Source organism: Thermomyces lanuginosus (genome assembly GCF_041956635.1).
Source record: "Thermomyces lanuginosus strain ATCC 200065 unplaced genomic scaffold VTN49scaffold_42, whole genome shotgun sequence".
NCBI classification, from domain to species: Eukaryota; Fungi; Ascomycota; class Eurotiomycetes; order Eurotiales; family Trichocomaceae; genus Thermomyces; species Thermomyces lanuginosus.
In genome coordinates this window covers 657,518-673,791 of record NW_027192376.1, presented here as the reverse complement: position 1 = coordinate 673,791, position 16,274 = coordinate 657,518, and the positions used below count along the sequence as shown (strand labels likewise).

At 51.5% G+C, this 16,274-nt stretch overlaps 4 protein-coding genes across 4 annotated transcripts; 1 reads left to right on the top strand and 3 right to left on the bottom strand.

Moving 5' to 3' along the window:
• Window positions 1–409: 409 nt before the first annotated feature.
• Window positions 410–1,024, bottom strand: VTN49DRAFT_6977 (uncharacterized protein; the record flags this gene model as incomplete). The annotated part of the gene is made up of 1 exon (XM_069415194.1): window positions 410–1,024. One exon carries the CDS (start codon window positions 1,022–1,024, stop codon window positions 410–412), a length of 615 nt encoding a protein of 204 aa, XP_069265017.1.
• A 1,032-nt stretch (window positions 1,025–2,056) lies between these two features.
• On the top strand, window positions 2,057–3,148 carry VTN49DRAFT_6976 (uncharacterized protein; the record flags this gene model as incomplete). The annotated part of the gene is made up of 1 exon (XM_069415193.1): window positions 2,057–3,148. One exon carries the CDS (start codon window positions 2,057–2,059, stop codon window positions 3,146–3,148), a length of 1,092 nt encoding a protein of 363 aa, XP_069265016.1.
• Window positions 3,149–3,733: 585 nt separating this feature from the next.
• On the bottom strand, window positions 3,734–6,439 carry VTN49DRAFT_6975 (uncharacterized protein; the record flags this gene model as incomplete). Its single annotated transcript, XM_069415192.1, has 4 exons — window positions 3,734–5,245; window positions 5,297–5,695; window positions 5,762–6,186; window positions 6,262–6,439. The coding sequence occupies 4 exons, from the start codon at window positions 6,437–6,439 to the stop codon at window positions 3,734–3,736; spliced, it is 2,514 nt and encodes an 837-aa protein (XP_069265015.1).
• A 1,307-nt stretch (window positions 6,440–7,746) lies between these two features.
• On the bottom strand, window positions 7,747–12,727 carry VTN49DRAFT_6974 (uncharacterized protein; the record flags this gene model as incomplete). The annotated part of the gene is made up of 3 exons (XM_069415191.1): window positions 7,747–7,997; window positions 8,058–12,268; window positions 12,330–12,727. 3 exons carry the CDS (start codon window positions 12,725–12,727, stop codon window positions 7,747–7,749), a joined length of 4,860 nt encoding a protein of 1,619 aa, XP_069265014.1.
• Window positions 12,728–16,274: the final 3,547 nt, after the last annotated feature.

Below are 16,274 nucleotides of genomic sequence, written 5' to 3'. Positions count from 1 at the left end.
GTCCAAGCAGCGGTGTCGTCGACTCGTATCGACGACTCAGCAACGTCTATTGAGAGGTACTTGGCCGGGCCTCTCGAACTCAGAGAGTCCCGGTTGGTGGCAACAATACCACAATTGATGGCTCGAGACGCAAGGGATCCCAAAGGGGGAACCGATGAGATTTGAACACAGCCCGTCGGGCGGAACGCCACTCGTTGAGCAGGTTGGACGCTGTCTGAAGCCTTTCCCTGGGATCTGCTTCCGGGCGAGGTTCTTTGGGAAGCAAGCCTGGCCAGTTGAACGGTCAACTTTAAGGATCCCCATCTCACCTTCCCGTACTCATGGCATCGGGGCGGCTGGTCTTGCCATTGGCTAAACATTGGAGCTTTGTCCTTCAATCCGTCCATACAAAGATGAAACACGATACAATTCACTCTTTTTCTGTCCGATCATTGGGTAGAGTCTGTTCAGGCTGCTCAGAGAATCCACGGTTCAGCGTCTGTTCCATCCGATGGCGGTAATGCAGGTTTCGTATATCATCAATGGTAATTGCAATCTTGTCACCCTGTCCCTGATCTTGGTTCTCAAGTTGGAGATAGGTATAAATATCTCGGGGCCTCATTCCCATATCAAGTTGCTGCCGAATAGTCTCTTCATGCTTGCGGAGGGCACGCGCTCGAAGAGAAGGATGCGTGATTGGAGGCGACGGCTGGTGATTGTGTTGGGGATTTCGAACCACAAATTCCCACCGCCCAATGCGTTTGAAGAATCTCAGGTAGCCAGAGAAGGGGCAGTTTGTCTGACGAGTACCTCGGTTGCGCTTCCGAACTCTGCCTGGAGCCACTGGCAGGGTATAGTCCCCTCCACGATCGCAGCGGAGGTACACTTTGCAAACCTCTCCATTCTTGAGAATCGAACGTTCACGAATGATGGCATAGCCGTGGGAAGCCGTAAATCGAATGATCTCCTCCTCGGCAGCTTCTAGCGTATCCCAGCCAGTGTTTGGGGGAACAGGAAATTCGTGAAGATCAGGAGTAGCCGCCATAACTGCCTCCTGGCAATTTCCATTTTGCAGTTCCTGATAGGTTGACTCTTACAGCAGAGATTGACGGTGTGCCACGGTTTCCCGAGTCAGCAATTTCTTTCCATGAGGTTTATTCGGTGTTCACGATAAAGTTTGAGCCTTCTGAGGCTGAGAGACCAGGGAGGAGCATTGGACTGAAACTTTACCTGGCCAAGACGACGCTCACCAAGGGACATCCTGATCAGGATTGGTTCGGTCCAAATCAAGTAGTTGATCAGGTTAGGTTTGGGCGATCCCCTCGTTGGCTATTTTCACAGGGACGGGACTTCGGGCTCAACATTGTGGCTCAGTGTCTACTCGTATGGAATACCCGCGTCCTCCTCTGATGGAACAAACTAGGTTAATTAACAGCCAGAGTCTGCAATTCCACATCAAAAAAGTCTCATATTCTTCAAGATGCGGCAGTTCTTTCTGCATTTAGAAATATTGTTACAGAACGTTCTTGGTTTCCAGTTTTGGTTTTTCCGATGTAAATCCACAACTCTGACATTTTACTCGTGAGTCCTACCAAAAAAAGGCCAAATATAGTCGATCAACACGATCAACTACTGAATCCGGTTAGCCTGACATCGTGTCTTGCCCTAAAAGGGGAATCTTCAAGCCACGAATTCCCCGCCGGCCCCAAAGCTCAAGCCTCCCGCTAGTCGCTACTTCCCTTTAGGGGCAAGTATTGAGCCTTACTTCCCTTTTTAGGCGACCCTTTTTTCGCGCTATCCAAGTCTGTACAGAAATTGCTCTCTGGTTGGTGCTCGCGTTCACATGTACTCTTTGTGCATCGAATGCAAGAATCTTCGCCTTTTCTCCTTCAACTTTCGTCTCTCTGGATGTTGGTAAGCTATTCCAGCTCCGCGAGTTGCTTGCAGCACGCTAACCTTTATATTGACGTCGTATATCGCTGGTCTCATGGCGCATGGAGCGGGTCACCTGCTTCATGCATATGGGAAATGAGGATTTGATCTACAACCCGTCATCCGCCGATTGATAAAAGCAACAATGTTGCTTACAATGAAACCGCAATTACAGAACGGAACTCAGAACTTTCATGAAACACCTTCCGTGCAGAAGTCCATGGTGCGGACTCCTCCCGTTTCGATCCCCTCACCCAAATCGACAATGGATCATTCAACGGACAGTACTCGACATGGACCTCGTCACTCATCCTCCTTCCCCGCATCTGAACCACGGCCGCCGTCGTCGTCAGCTTCGCAGCTGCCTCCGCCGCCGAGTCAATGGCATAATTCCGAAGAGTCCATGCTACAATGGCTGCGAGCACGAGTCGAGGAAGACCGCCGGCGGCAGGAAGAAGAGCGGACCCATCAGGAAAGTCTAAGACTAGAGCAGAGGAAGATTGAGCAGGCCATGCTCCGGGAAGCCATCCAAGCAGGCGTTCCGCCCCACTTGCTGCCATTCATCTTTACAAATCTCAGCGGATCGAGGTCTCCGACGGACATAGATTCCATAAACAGCCCGCTAAGTCAGCATCTTCAGCAACAATCTGCTTCGCAACATCGGCGAGGACCATCGGGCCAGCTTGCTTCTCCCGCAGTCTCCGCATCCCCTGTAGAAGGACGAGGAGACAATCCGGCGATGCCGTCCCTTCCGTACACGCAGCCGCATGGGCCGCCTGCCCCAGGCTCGTTGCCACCATTATCATCGCAAGCGCCACCAAGACCAAGTCCTCCACAGCAGCCCAATTCATATGGGCACCATTCTCAATCACCGGCAGCATCACGTCCCGGCGGTGGTGAATTGCAGATTCACCCGTACACGGTACCGCCGAGATCCGCGTCACAAACGCAACAATCGTCGTCGTCCATCTATTTCCACCACTGGGTCCCTCCCGCACAACCACAGCAGAGCTCGACAACAGGAAAGCACCAGGAGACAACTTTTTCATCATCATCATCATCTCAAAACAAGGCGGAGACCCCAGACCGGAAGCGCAAGTCTCAAGAAACCCATCCCCCACCGCCGCCGCCACCTCCGCCATTCCAACCATCACAGTCCCAGTCACAGCCACCTACACCATCGCCGCACACTCAGCACGGCGGTCAGTCACAAGCCGTTCCGAGTTCCAGTCGATAAATCCACACTTTCAACACCGCTTACCTTTTTTTTTTTTTTCTTGTTTTCTTTTTCTTTCCCTATTTTCCTTCAGCATGAATACTACCGTGGTCCAGGTTCGAGTTGGGTTGGTTGGTTGAGTCATCAAGTTTCACAGGCTACTGAGTTATAAAAAAGAGAGATGATTGGGATGGATTTGGTGTTGTTGGCGTCACAGATGCAGTATGCTCTAGAGCAGGATATCATATTGCAGGCAGTTCTATTTCCGTGTGGGTATTGGTTTGATAGACAGGCATTCTCGATGGAAAAATATCCAACAAATTCAATCAAAAACATATATATCATGTATATTCAGTGGAATTTTTGATTTGCCGCGGAAGATGCATGGTTTTCGCTATGTACATTCAAAACAAAATCATCCCGACTTGTTCCAAAGGTCGCGTTATACGTAATCATCAGTCTCAGACTGTACTGGAATTGACGGTCAGAGAGCTACGGGGCACCGTTAGCAAAAGACCATCAATGGGCCTTCCAGCACACATTTTGGGGTAGAAAGAATGCGGGAAGGTGGGCGCCAAGCCCTAAACTTTGAAGGTGTAATATCTCTCACACTCGATCAAACCGACTCAATACCTCCGGGGGCACCGTCGGGATGTATTTCCTAGCGCGTTCTCGGTTGGTCCCACCAAATCCTGCGCCATACGAGATGAGCATATCTGTGCTGGTGGGAAGTGTGAAGGGTAGTGTGAGCGATGGGTCGAGCAGATAGCTTCCATCGGATGTGCTGGTGCCAGAAGATCCGGGGAGAGAGTGTGTCTGAGGCGAGGTGGGAGAGATGGGGGTTTGTTTTGTTGAAGCGTCAGACTGTTGGGCGTCTGCCTTCGAGTCAGCTGAGGCCGCAGAATCCTTAGAAGCACTCGCTTGTTGAGATTCTGGCGGTGCGTCGGATGCTGCTCCGCTGGCCTCTTTGAGTTTGCGATGCTCACGGTGCAACAAGTCTGGGTCGCGCTGGAGTTCAATCAGGAAGTTCATCGCATTTTTACTCAGTGATCTCTCGCCAACTTCGGCTCGGTAATGCTTCACAGCCTGTAGGAGCTGCGTCGGTGTTAATTGTTGCAGCTGCATCAAAGTCGTAATCAAGGCTTCACGGTCATCACCGAGCGACGAAAAACATTGAAGCCACTGCAGTAATTGGATCACGGGAGCTAGATGTTTTCGCGCCGCTTCCATCGTTGATTCACCACTCGCGGTCATGGAGCCATTCTCATAATGCTCCGGTACACGATTGTTGGCCCTCGCCCAGTCTTCCAATGCCGACACATTCATGCGAATCTGCATCGCCTTGGTTCGAGCCAGGTATTTCTTGGTAAGCATGATCCGGTTGAAGAGCTCAGCTCCTAACCAGTAAAAAAGTTGCGAAATAATTTGCGTCGTAATAACAGAATGTACATCGTAAAGATCAAGCACAAAAAGGGTGGACGACAGCAGCGAAGTGATGTTGCGGGGCGAAATCTGGGCCCGCCGCTTCGGTGATGGTGGCCGGAAACGTTTCTCGAACGATTCTTCCTTGGGCTTGGCTTTGTGTTTGAATAACTTCCACTCATTCTGGAAGGTGACATCTTCAAGGCCGGGTATCGTCTCGTGTTCCAGCATGGCCGTGTCCAGAACACGGTTCATGCGCCGCTCTGCATCTCGAACGATCAAGATGAAAATTTCATTGATCAGTTCAGCCAAGTGCAGCTGAAACTCGACAGTCGACTCCATCAGTCCGGGATCCTTTTTCAGATAATGGAGAAGCAGCGTCGCATTGGAAATCCAGAATGCCAAAATCGTCATGTCCCACTGATGCCGTTCAACAACATCGTTGATCTTGTCCGTGGCGCACATGAGTAGTTTCTCCAGCAACTCAGGGCTTGCATGATAGTGGGCGTAGCGTGCACTGAGGAAAAGGAGGTTGGCGGGGACAGGCTTCTGGGATGGCGATCGCTGTGGCGTCATGTTTGTAATGATAATATCTAATATCTTGTCCAGTTCACTCTCCTGGAACACAAACATCTGGTCATTCAGACACCGATCCCAAACAAATTCTTGTTGGTCGTCATCCAGATCGTCAGGGTCCTAAATCCAGTTAGACCGCAGCCGCCCCAAATGGCCCAAATCGAAACGAACCTCCATTTTTTCATCCAGACCTAAACTGGAAAGATCCACTTCCAGATTGATCGCACTCTCTTCCATCATCATGCGGCGCTTCATCTCGGTCTCAGCAACCTCTTCCTCAAATCGACCGAAGCCGGAGTCATAAAAATCATGCTCGGTCGTGCTTGCACCAAAATGGTACCCATTCTCTTGTAAATACTGAGAGATATCCGTGCCAGGCTGAAGGAAATCGAATGCGGTGCCTCCGGACGATGACTTGATGTCGGGAGATGCACCATGATCTAGGAGAAGTTTGGCAATAGTCTTATGTCGATTCGTCATTGCCCACATCAGTGCAGTCCATTGGTTGCGATCCTGATAGTCAACGAACGCGCCAGCATCCAGGAGGGCAGCTACAACATCATGGTGGCCCTGCGGTATTCACCGTCAGTAATCAGCCGCCGATTCTCTCTGACGAAGTGCGCGGTACACACTCACAAAGCAGCTGGCGTAGATTAATGGCACTGTACCCTCCTCGTCTGGCTTGTTTACATCCACATATTTCTGCGCCTTGCCGGAAACCAACTTTCGGACCCGGTCCACATCACCATTGCTGGCGGCCATGTTGAGGTTCCTTTGGAGAATGTTTCGCTTCTCATCTTCCGACAGTTTATCATCAGCAATGATGTCCTCCTCGTCCGCACCCAAGGAATAATTCATCTCCCGATGCGCCGCTTGCGCTGCAAGCATCTCCATCAACCGAGCGTCGCTATCCTCTATGCGGGCGGTGGCGTCGTCCGGTTCGTCATAGAAGCTCCGTCCATATCGCGCTCTCATCTCATACTCTTCATCGTGCGTATGGTCGTCCAGTGCGAGGTTGAACGACAGCGGCTTCGCTGTGATGGGCGAGAATTCAGTTTTCCCTACGGATTGAACGTCAGTAATACAGCCTCTATCACCATCCAGTGAAATGTCGTGGGATTGGGAAAGCGGTGTACCTTGCCAGCCATCGTACATCTCCGTTTCTCCTGCATATTCGGGCACTGTCCGGCGATCGTCCAACGACTTGGGAAGATCATCTGGAAGCGGTCTGTCCTTTTTCGGCACGGATCCGGGGAAGCCGCCATCCTCGTCAAAGCCTATAGGGTGCCCGTATGGGCCGTTTCCGTCATTCATCGTGTGTCCGGCGTCTGCCTGATTCGGAGCAGGACGATCGAAAACAATGTACAGCCTAATCGAGGGGCGTCGACCAAAGATGCAACCGTGATCAGGTTATTAGTATTCTCCATGCGAGCCGGCACGCAACTGACACGGCCCCCCCTCAAAAGAGTGCGTACTCTGCTTTCTTCGGTTCCTGGCACCTGTGGCAGTTGAAGTGCTTGGTGATATTAGTTGTTCGATCGAGGGGTCTCTTTGATCTGATTAAACTATCACTCGGTCCATTTAACGTGGCGGGACCGTGCGAGATATGACGACAGTCGCTGATGGATTCCCAATGTCTTACTGCTGTACTTTTCCAGATTCCCAATTAGAAAGCAGCAAGAGAGGACTCGGGTATGAGCGCAGCCAACATGTAAGACTCGCTATCGCGTTACAATCCGACGGAATCCGTAGATTATGGGAGCTTACGAGGACTCTTTGGTTCTTGCTTTTGACAGGTTGCCCACTCGGAGATTTGAAAGCTAACGTGAATGAAACCCTTGAATGAGAAATTGAACACAAATTTTCAAGCCTTACCAGAATTTGCTACCTTGAGTAAAATGCCGCGATCACCGCCACAACGCCCTGCCACGTTATCACGTGGGATGTGTCACGTGGTTCGTTTCGGAGTCAACATCCTTAACCCTAACTTTGAATAGTAGTCCAGGCAGGTACCGGGTACAGAAGTTAGTCTTGAAGACGATGACGAATGAAGCAGCCCGAGCGCTAGACAGTATGGTCGAAGAAGCGCAATCATAGGAACTAGAATGATTGGATAGTCGCAGGGAGAGGCAAAAAAGATCAATCGAACTGGCATAGCCTACCGTTCGTCACCACATCGCTATCCTATTTACGGTGCAATGATGGCTCTCATGTAAACTCGAGACGCTGATTCCCTGGAGATTACCTACTAAAACTTCTAGGAGATGAAGGAATCGCAACATGCTCTTAGGAGTTATGTCAGTCCTTGAACTGACAAGACATACAGCAGATCACCCATTGTAGACTGGACACAGCATTGATATTAATGATGAAACTTGGAATGAATCTAACAAAGCAGATGTAATCAATGCAAAAGACATGTTCTATCACACCAGGATATGCAATGGAGTGGGTATTTCATCATGGCGAGGGATCAGATCTTCAAACGCAGGTCAAAGAAACGAGATGGCCAACTCTAAGGGTATATATGTTGGAGAGGGGTATATATATATGTTCGATGCGTCAAATGGAATGTCATGGACGAAAAACGAAGAGTTCAAAAAAAAAAAAAAAATACATCATCACTCTAGATTCCGGCTCAATGCCTGAATCTGATCATCTGGAAGAGACCCAATCCAAAGACATCGCTCTATCACGCCTGACACGGGCTGTAATGTGTATCTGTTACTCGCATCAATCAAACGCAGAAGACATTTGACAATTCGGGCCGTTGTACGGTATCGCTCAAAGTTGACCAGTGGATTGCCGTCAGGAGTCCCGTTAACATAGTACGGCTTTTGCGCATTGTATGTAAGGTCGTGGACATAAAGGCCTTTTACGAAGCCATTAGGTATCAGAGACAAAAAACCAAGGTAAGTCTCAAATTACTCACCGACAAACGGAATACAACCGTCCTGAATGTTTGCTGTTTCCATCTCCACACGGAGGTCATGAAAATTTCGCACTGGTTTAATCAGTGGCTCCATGCGCTCCAACAGGCGCTTATCAGCCGAGCTGACTAAAGCCCACGTCTTACGAAGGCGAGTACAGTCGACAGATGTCAGCGCAATGACTATTTGGAGCAGGGTCGCGTAATTGCACATCCTTCTCGCATGTGCCGCCACATGGATGAACTTGCTGATTGTCCGGGCTCGTTCATGGATGTCGGTAGTGAGAACAATCTCCGAAAGCACCCATTTCACCATCAAATTGAAACGTCCAATAACCAGATCGACTCCTCGACGCTCCTTTTCTGCAAGAAACTGGACCCAATTCCGTGCCGATGATGACTGATTGCTCCATCTCATCTCGACCAAATCCCTCCAGTCCACCTCGTCCAGAGCAGACTTCTCGACAAGCGTCAGCTGTTGGGTCAAGAGACGCGAGTCGTATGCCAGCACAAAGGGAACGTGGCTCGAAGGCGACTGGTCCTGTGGAGGGGACTTGTCGACAGCGCCGCGCATTTCACTTGGCTTCCGCATGTTATCGTGATCTCTCTGGCGAGTTGGAGACGGTCCAGGCGTCAGAGCATCATCTTTCTTGTGCACAGGAGTCACTGGGGGGATCGCGGAAGGCCCGACAGACGAAGTTTTCGGGATCGTCATGGGAGGGGAGGGTGGATGCACAAGAGCATGTGGCGGCAGATCCAGATTCGCATCAGCGGGATCCTCATCGCTGTCACTCTCAAAGACCTCGTCCCTTTCAACCTTATCCAGCGACATCTCTGACGACAGATTCGAACGGGCATCCCGATGGGAAACGATAACCTCAGATCCTGAGCCCGCAGGCTCGGTTCCCTCTTTTGATGGAATTCCGCGTAGACTTTCTGTCTTGCTGATCACCTGAATTGATGGATGAGAGGAATCTCGTTGGCTGCGACCTTCATGACTGGGACTGTCCGACAAGTTCTGCTGCACAGCAAACCCTGATGGATGGTAACTCCTTCTTTTGGACAGCCTCATCGACTCGTCTCCGAGTCCTCTTTCCAGAAGGGGAACAGACCACTGAGAATCTTCAGACTCTACGACCGACTGAACCTGGATTTGAGTTCCCGGATCCTCTTTGCGTTCCAATAACTCTGGGATATCATTCTTCTTGGCTTCCTGATTACCCTCATCGACAGGGCTAGATGGTTGCATTCCATCCCGGTTATGCGAGTCATCATTGCCAGACTCTGAGTCGCGGTGGGCTTCATTGTCCGCAGCTAACGTATTACGGGGCTTCCATTTGCCTTCAAGTTTCAGGAGGGTAGTCTCGATGCCGCCATCATCGTCGTCGGGGATACGCGCGAACTCGGCTACCGCCGCTTCGAGCGACGGACGTAGCTGGTGGAATGAATCCGTGTTGATAAGGTCGTACTTTGTCTGCACAGTGGTGGTTGGATTTCGCGAAAGTCGAGAAAGCCGAGAAAGACGAGAAAGCCTCGATCCCAGACCGTAATGAGCCGAAGACGCGACGGAATTGCTGAGAGTAGTTTCTGAGACAAATGACTGAGGTCGCAACCGAGATTCAAGATCCCGAACGTTCTGGATCTTGCGAAGATCGCCTCCGGGTCGCCGCCGGAGCATGCGGCCTAGGAATCTTTCTGACGCCTGCGACGGTCCATTTGTCTCAGAACCAGCAAAGCTACTCCTATGACTCGAGAGTGCCCCGGATATTCCGCTGTGAAAGGAGGCATACTTTCGGAGTCTGCTCGATATGGATCGAGGCCGTTCAGTTGATGACTCCCGGATGAACGATGAGGCTGTCGAAAGCTGTGGCGTTGATGCCCGCGATGTGATCCCGTTGCCGGCTCCCGAAGGATCAGTTATCAAAACAGAGCGAATATGGCTATATGAAGATGACGGCTTCACTGTCCCTGTAGCGGACATACTTGTTGGGTCATGTGTTGCACCAGAGGGGCGGGATATAGCAACCGACGTCGACGGCATTCGAGCACCTGTATCGTCAACGATGACAATTGACTTGCTACCCGCGGTGATTTGACTAGGAATGCGGTTCTGTTGCTTCACGTCATGTGGCAGGGGTGGCTCCTCCTCTACCGCGCCGGACTCGTCATGTTTAGCTACCGGAGTGTCCTTGCCAAGGCCGAATAACTCTCGATAATCCGTCATCACTTGATCGCAAAGATAATCGATTCGTAGTGGATTCTTGTGGGAAGCGCTAGCCTTTTTCCCTTTAAAGAATTCGGATCGGGATGCAACATTGGCGGGAAGAGCAGCTGTTTTTCCTGGGGACGTTGGGCTCGCGCGAGAATGGTTGAACAATGTCATAGGCGGCTGCTTACTATGGAACGCACGCCGAATCGAACCGATAATGGTCCGCACTCCAGGACTGCCATTTGGAGCTCTGATGTTCCCCTCAGACAGACTCCGCCCATGGGAATCTTGCGGTTCCTCCACCGAAGGCGTTCCTGGCGGTGATGGCGGTGCCATAAAATCGATGCCCGGTTCTGCTGGACGGCATGAATTGCCTCGAATGAGACATTCAACTTCGGACGAGCTTTGCAACCAGAGCTGCCTTTGGGAGTTGGGACGAGTTTGGAATACGGGGGCTCGGCCATCACGAAGCGAGTCCGAAAAGCTCCCACTTCGCTTGTGAGAGTGGACAGGAGACCGTCGAGCGGACTGATTTAGTCCAGCTCGGCCATGCGTTAGCAGTTGCAAGGGAATGGGTTGTGGTGCCTCCACGGTCTCCAAAGGCTCTGAGGAGCGCCTCCTTGTGAATGGGCAGGAAATCGGCTGATCGCTGCAATCACTGGGAGAAAATGTGGCTCCTCTTGTCGTCACAGACAATTTCCGACAGAGTCCATTTTCTTCCCTCACAGCTGAGGTATATCTGGGATGTTCCGCTCTCGGATGTCCGAGCACCGCATCCACAACAACATCTGAATGGCCTGTGCTGGCTTCGCTTAACGTTGTCTTAGCGATGTCCCTGCCGCCAGCTACCCCTCCTGGATAGATCGGGCTATCTGGATTAATGTAATCTGGACAATCCCAGTACAACGTACATCGCCCATGCCAGCAACGCTTTAGATCCGCCAGAATCTTGATGTCGCTCGCGGACGCCAGTTTTCGAGACTTGACTCGTTGATACAGAGCATTTAGTTTCTCGCAGAATAGGATGCGCAAATGGCGATCGAGCACGAAATCGTCCTCGAAATAATTCAGGATCCAGTGCCTCAACGCCGCAAAGGTTCGGATCCGTATGATTCTGCCATCATCCTGCGGTCGGTTGATTGCCCATTCGAGTCGTGCCATGAGCAATGCTAGTAGATCCGCCGTGGAAAGGTACGCTCGGAATGTCAAGAAAAAGTCAGACACCAGTTCGTAATCCATGAAAGATTCGGACGAGATCTGCGCAACAATGCGTGCCGGAGTGGCTGCGCTGATCTCGTTTGTGCCTGGGAAAAATCGAACTTGAGACGGATCGTGGCTTTCTTTCGCCAACGAGTCAAAGAGAGAGGGCTCGATGGGAAACTCAAGGCTGTAGACGTCGGATTGTCGAGGCATAGACTCTTTCGACAGGTCCGCTGCCGGAACCAAGCCCGAGAACGATGACATGGCACCAGAGAATGCGCGTAAAGGATACAATAGCTCCGGCCCGTCGTAGGTTGTCGGTATCCGAGAAGGAGGCTCCGGGCGCGCATCGTCCATTGTGGTGGTGGTAGTATATACGGAACTGCGTAAAATTGGCGTGCCGTCCGGATTGAACTGAGGTACACCAAGCCTGAAGTGCGGAATGGGCACCCTTAGAGCCGGGATCGACTGCATGCTAGACGTTTCTTGGTTACTATTACCCTCGAGCCGATCGATTACGATGCGAAACCCATCCTCTCGTGCTGGCGATGGCGATGTGTCGCGGTCGGATATTGTCGAGAAAGAATGCGCTTTTTTCAGACGACTACTATCAACGCGCTGATCCGGTCGGCGATTCGGACGTAGCTCGGAAAATTCTGATGATGACCAAATACTTTGCCTCATATCCGACGCGGCCTCAGAGTGCGAACGCTGCCGCGAATCGGCACCTCTTCTTGTCGTGGAGTAGGAAAATCCAACTGCAGCAGGGGATTGAAGTCTCCGAGGTGGTAGATCTAGCATTGGCCTAGAAAGTCGACCCCACGTGAGCTCATCTTGTCTGGCACTTGTCCGCAGAAAATTAATACCTGAGATAAAGTTTGCCATTGTTTCCAACGTTGGCAACGGTAAAATGATTATCACCACGTGCTCCTGTCACTGCCGCTTCTGGACGTGACGGTAGCTTAGTAGACGTCTTTGAAGATTGTTGGTGTAAGGCCTCGGCGCTGGTCTGAAACCGCAAAGGTGAAGTCGCTTTCCCCTTTCGCGATCGTTCCGTTGCAATGCGATTGTTGCGGTCGGACATGCCAGGTGGGTTGGCGGTATGCGCACGTCGAAGCCCGAATGGCGACTGGGAACTCGGCTTCGATGTGGGAACAACAAGAGTAGATGATCTTGAAGCCAGTGTTGGCGAGGCCAACCCATCATTGAGAGTTGGCTGAGGCACGTCGCGAGCGTGCGCGCTGGATGGTGCCATTTTTTCCATGTTGCTCAACACTGACGACCCCGTTGGCAAACGAAAACAACAAGAGAAGATCTCAGCTCATTCTTTCACGCAGCGACGCCATCAGGACCTCTTCATTCCCATTCGTGGCCCTCGTTAACCACATTTCAAGACGACATTCAATGCGATGGTTGTGCAGCCAAGGCCTTCGCCATTGAACAACCTAATATGGCCACACAGCGAGTTCACTGGAGAACAGCAGCTATTTCGGCGATTCTCACTGTCGCGATTCGGCGTTGACTCGGATGGATTCAGGGCGAATCGGACTCGTCGTCGGGAACTCGAGACAAACGGTGATTCAGACAGAGCCTGTCGCGCAGATGAACTCCGGCGCACTGGTAACAGCTGGAATGCCGGAAGATTCCAAATACAGTCGGTGCCTACGAGGAACGCAAACCGCCGAAATAACAAAGTTTTGGAATGCGAGTTTACTCGTCGGCGATCAGAGGAGATTGTCTGGGCAATGTTTTTCATCGCACGATTCTCCGTACGGAGTGAGTAGAGCCCAGAGCCCAAGCACCATAGCTGCGGACGCACACGTCCGAATCAGTTAATTACGTACTGCCTAATGGAGCCTAGCGTACGGTCGGAGACGAGTCTAAACTCGCATAGGAGGGGAGATTCACATGCTGATTGCTCGTACCGCACGATCAGAGTCGGAGGCCTGGGACAGCCCTATCAGAGGGATTCATGGGACTGGGAAGATGGTATTGAGGCCAAGCCGCCAAACCCTAAAAGTACATAGAGTGGCCCGGCCGTTGACTAGCGGGAAAGTTTGTCTAAAGATGCGGAGATTCCATTGGCTGCGTAATCCCGTGTCCCTCAGCCAGCCTTGCCAAGCAGGGAATTTCTACAAAGCGAACCCGGCATTCCAATTTGGAGTGCTTCCTCCCGCCCGTTGTTGGCTTGTAGGGGGTTCGATTCCAATGTCCAGCAACCATGTCTACAGACCAGCTGGTGGACTTCAGCAAAGACACCACTGGTGATCAGAAGGGTTTCCGGTTTATATTTCAAGAATACCCCACGTAGACCTGCTTCTCGCAACGGTTCACTGAACTGCCGATCTTGATGGACAGTACTAGTGGATGCGGACTGCAACCGTTGCAGTCCCCGTGCACAACGGCAGGGAGGCGAGGAACGTTATGGAGATTGTGGGAGATGCCACAAAACGGCGGGTTTGAAGCAGCCGCCGAATCTCGTGAAGCGGTCGTTGGATTGCAACCGCAGCTTTCGCTGACCTTCGATGTCGACGCTTCGTAGAGCAGTTTTGCACCGATTGACCCGCGATCACCTTCGAGGACTTCCCCAACTATATTTCCAGGATGGCATCAGTCTTGCACTCTGCTTGCCTACCATTGTCTTATGAGAATTCTTGAATCCTTTCCGTGACGTTTCAATCCCGGACCATTGGTAGGCCAAATCCTGCAGTGAGGATGCCCTCGTACACCACCCGCGGCTAGTTCAAACCTGCACTGCATCTTCTTGGGTCACTAGGAGCATATTCCGGCTGGATGACCGTCCCTGCGAGCAGTTCTATCCACCAGCTGCAAAGCACATGGGCAGCAGGCTTCCCTGTCCAGGTTTGAGTCAATACCTCATGCAGATTTGAGGGTAGACACGAAGCTTCAAAACCGCAAACTTCGTCGCTTCATTGTCACGGACGAAGCCACAGCTTTGCTCTCGGGAATTCGCGCGCAGCCATTTGGGCATCGAGCAAGAGCAGCGCATAATGTTGCCTCACATATCTTGAAGAAGAACGGGCACTGCAAACATTTTATGGAACCATCGTTGCGGATTGCACTCTCAGCATCCGTTGGCTTCTCAGCTGGTGTCTCTGCTGCATGAGAGGATTTCACTGACCACATCGATAGTTGAGACATTCCATTACGATCCGCAATCAATGCTAGTAGCCTATAAATAAAGTGCGGTTGAAGGTAAAGATTACGAGTCCAGTTCGCCAAAGTCATAAAAAATAGGTTAGGATCGGATGGCGGGACAGTTTCCGCTGACTTTCACAACCCATGACTACTCCATCCTCGTACAGTCTGGCCCATCTTATAGCCTTAACCAAGCCCAACTCTAACGATGCAGATGAGAGCTGAAGTTGAAGACTCGTAACATTCATGCATCCCGTCCTAGGCTACTTGATAAACTCCGTTCAGAGTTACAAGTTACTCCGTACCGGTCGTAATTGATCCTAAAAGGGCTAATCTAGGTAGGTACATGGAGTCAAAATGGTACATACCCTCTACTATACTGCTACTAGTACTCTGGAAGCTATGAATCTATCTATGATGCGGTTAAAATCGCCGAGGCTCCGTTCTCCTCGTGGGTCGCGAGTCCAAGACTCCAAGTTGTTCTGCAAGTCTCCAGTCAGCGGGCTCCTGCGCCGCGGAGCGGGGCACTGCAGCGATTTGGTGAGCCTCGTTAACGTGAAACATCCATCCAACGCTAAGGACGGGCCCCCTTTCCTCCAATAACCCTGGCGAAGGAGATCCCTTTTGGTTTCAATCCTCTGCTGCCGATGACCCGATTTGCCCTTTGCCCATGTTCTCTTTGATGAAAGGAGATCCACCATGACTGGAGTCATTTTTGCGTGGCGTCCATGGAAGGATTCCGTTCCTGCATGCTGCTGCAGCCGTTTGCAGCCCTGCGTCCTTCAATTAGGTTAGGCTCTTCCATATCTTATTCTGGTGCAAGCCACGAGCGAAGAACCAAATCCAGTCTTTCAGCGCTGAATGTCCTCTATCCGGACAAGATCAGCAGTTATTCCGCACAAGCAATTGGGAGGGATCGGTCCATCGGGTGAGCCTTTCGGCGAGAGTCCCACACGGGCCACCGGCCATGCGCCTGTGGACTCTGTGTGGGTAGCCCAAGCCGCCAGCGCGTGCACAGTTACAACGAAATCGTGTTCATAATTCTCATGCAGTCGTGAGCCTATCTCCCCATCGGCCCCGATCTAGATCGAAGAGGCTGAAGCCGTCCGTCTGGGAAATATTCGAATGCAATGCATCAATTGGAATTCTGTATTGTCTGGACGATCGGACGGGGAGCTTGCTGAGCGGCACTCTCAGTCTCGGCCCGTCGGGAGGACGGAGAACAAGGGCCAGCATGGACCTTGGCAGATCTTCCCACGAGACAAGACCACGAAGCGCTTTACCAGACCATTGGGATCGATGGACACACGTCAGTCGTAACGCTCCATTCATTGCTCGCATAATGTCCCGATACCGGACGATCACTCCATGGTTATGCCTACATTTCGCATCGTCGGAGGTACTCCGTACCACAGCGGCTTCAAATAACTGACCGTGCAGTGCCGCGAACTCTGGTGAAGACGCGAATGCTGTGAACTCCAGTCCTCGGAGTCTCCCCAGTCCTCGTAACCTAGGTAGGTAGTTACGGAGTACAGTAGTTAGTGACTTGGGGTTAGTAAGTACTCGTACTAAGTTACAGTTAACTCCGTCTTCCCCATCTCGATTAACTTCTGCAGTGAATTACTGTAAAGTTGCAGATCGCATTATTCCCA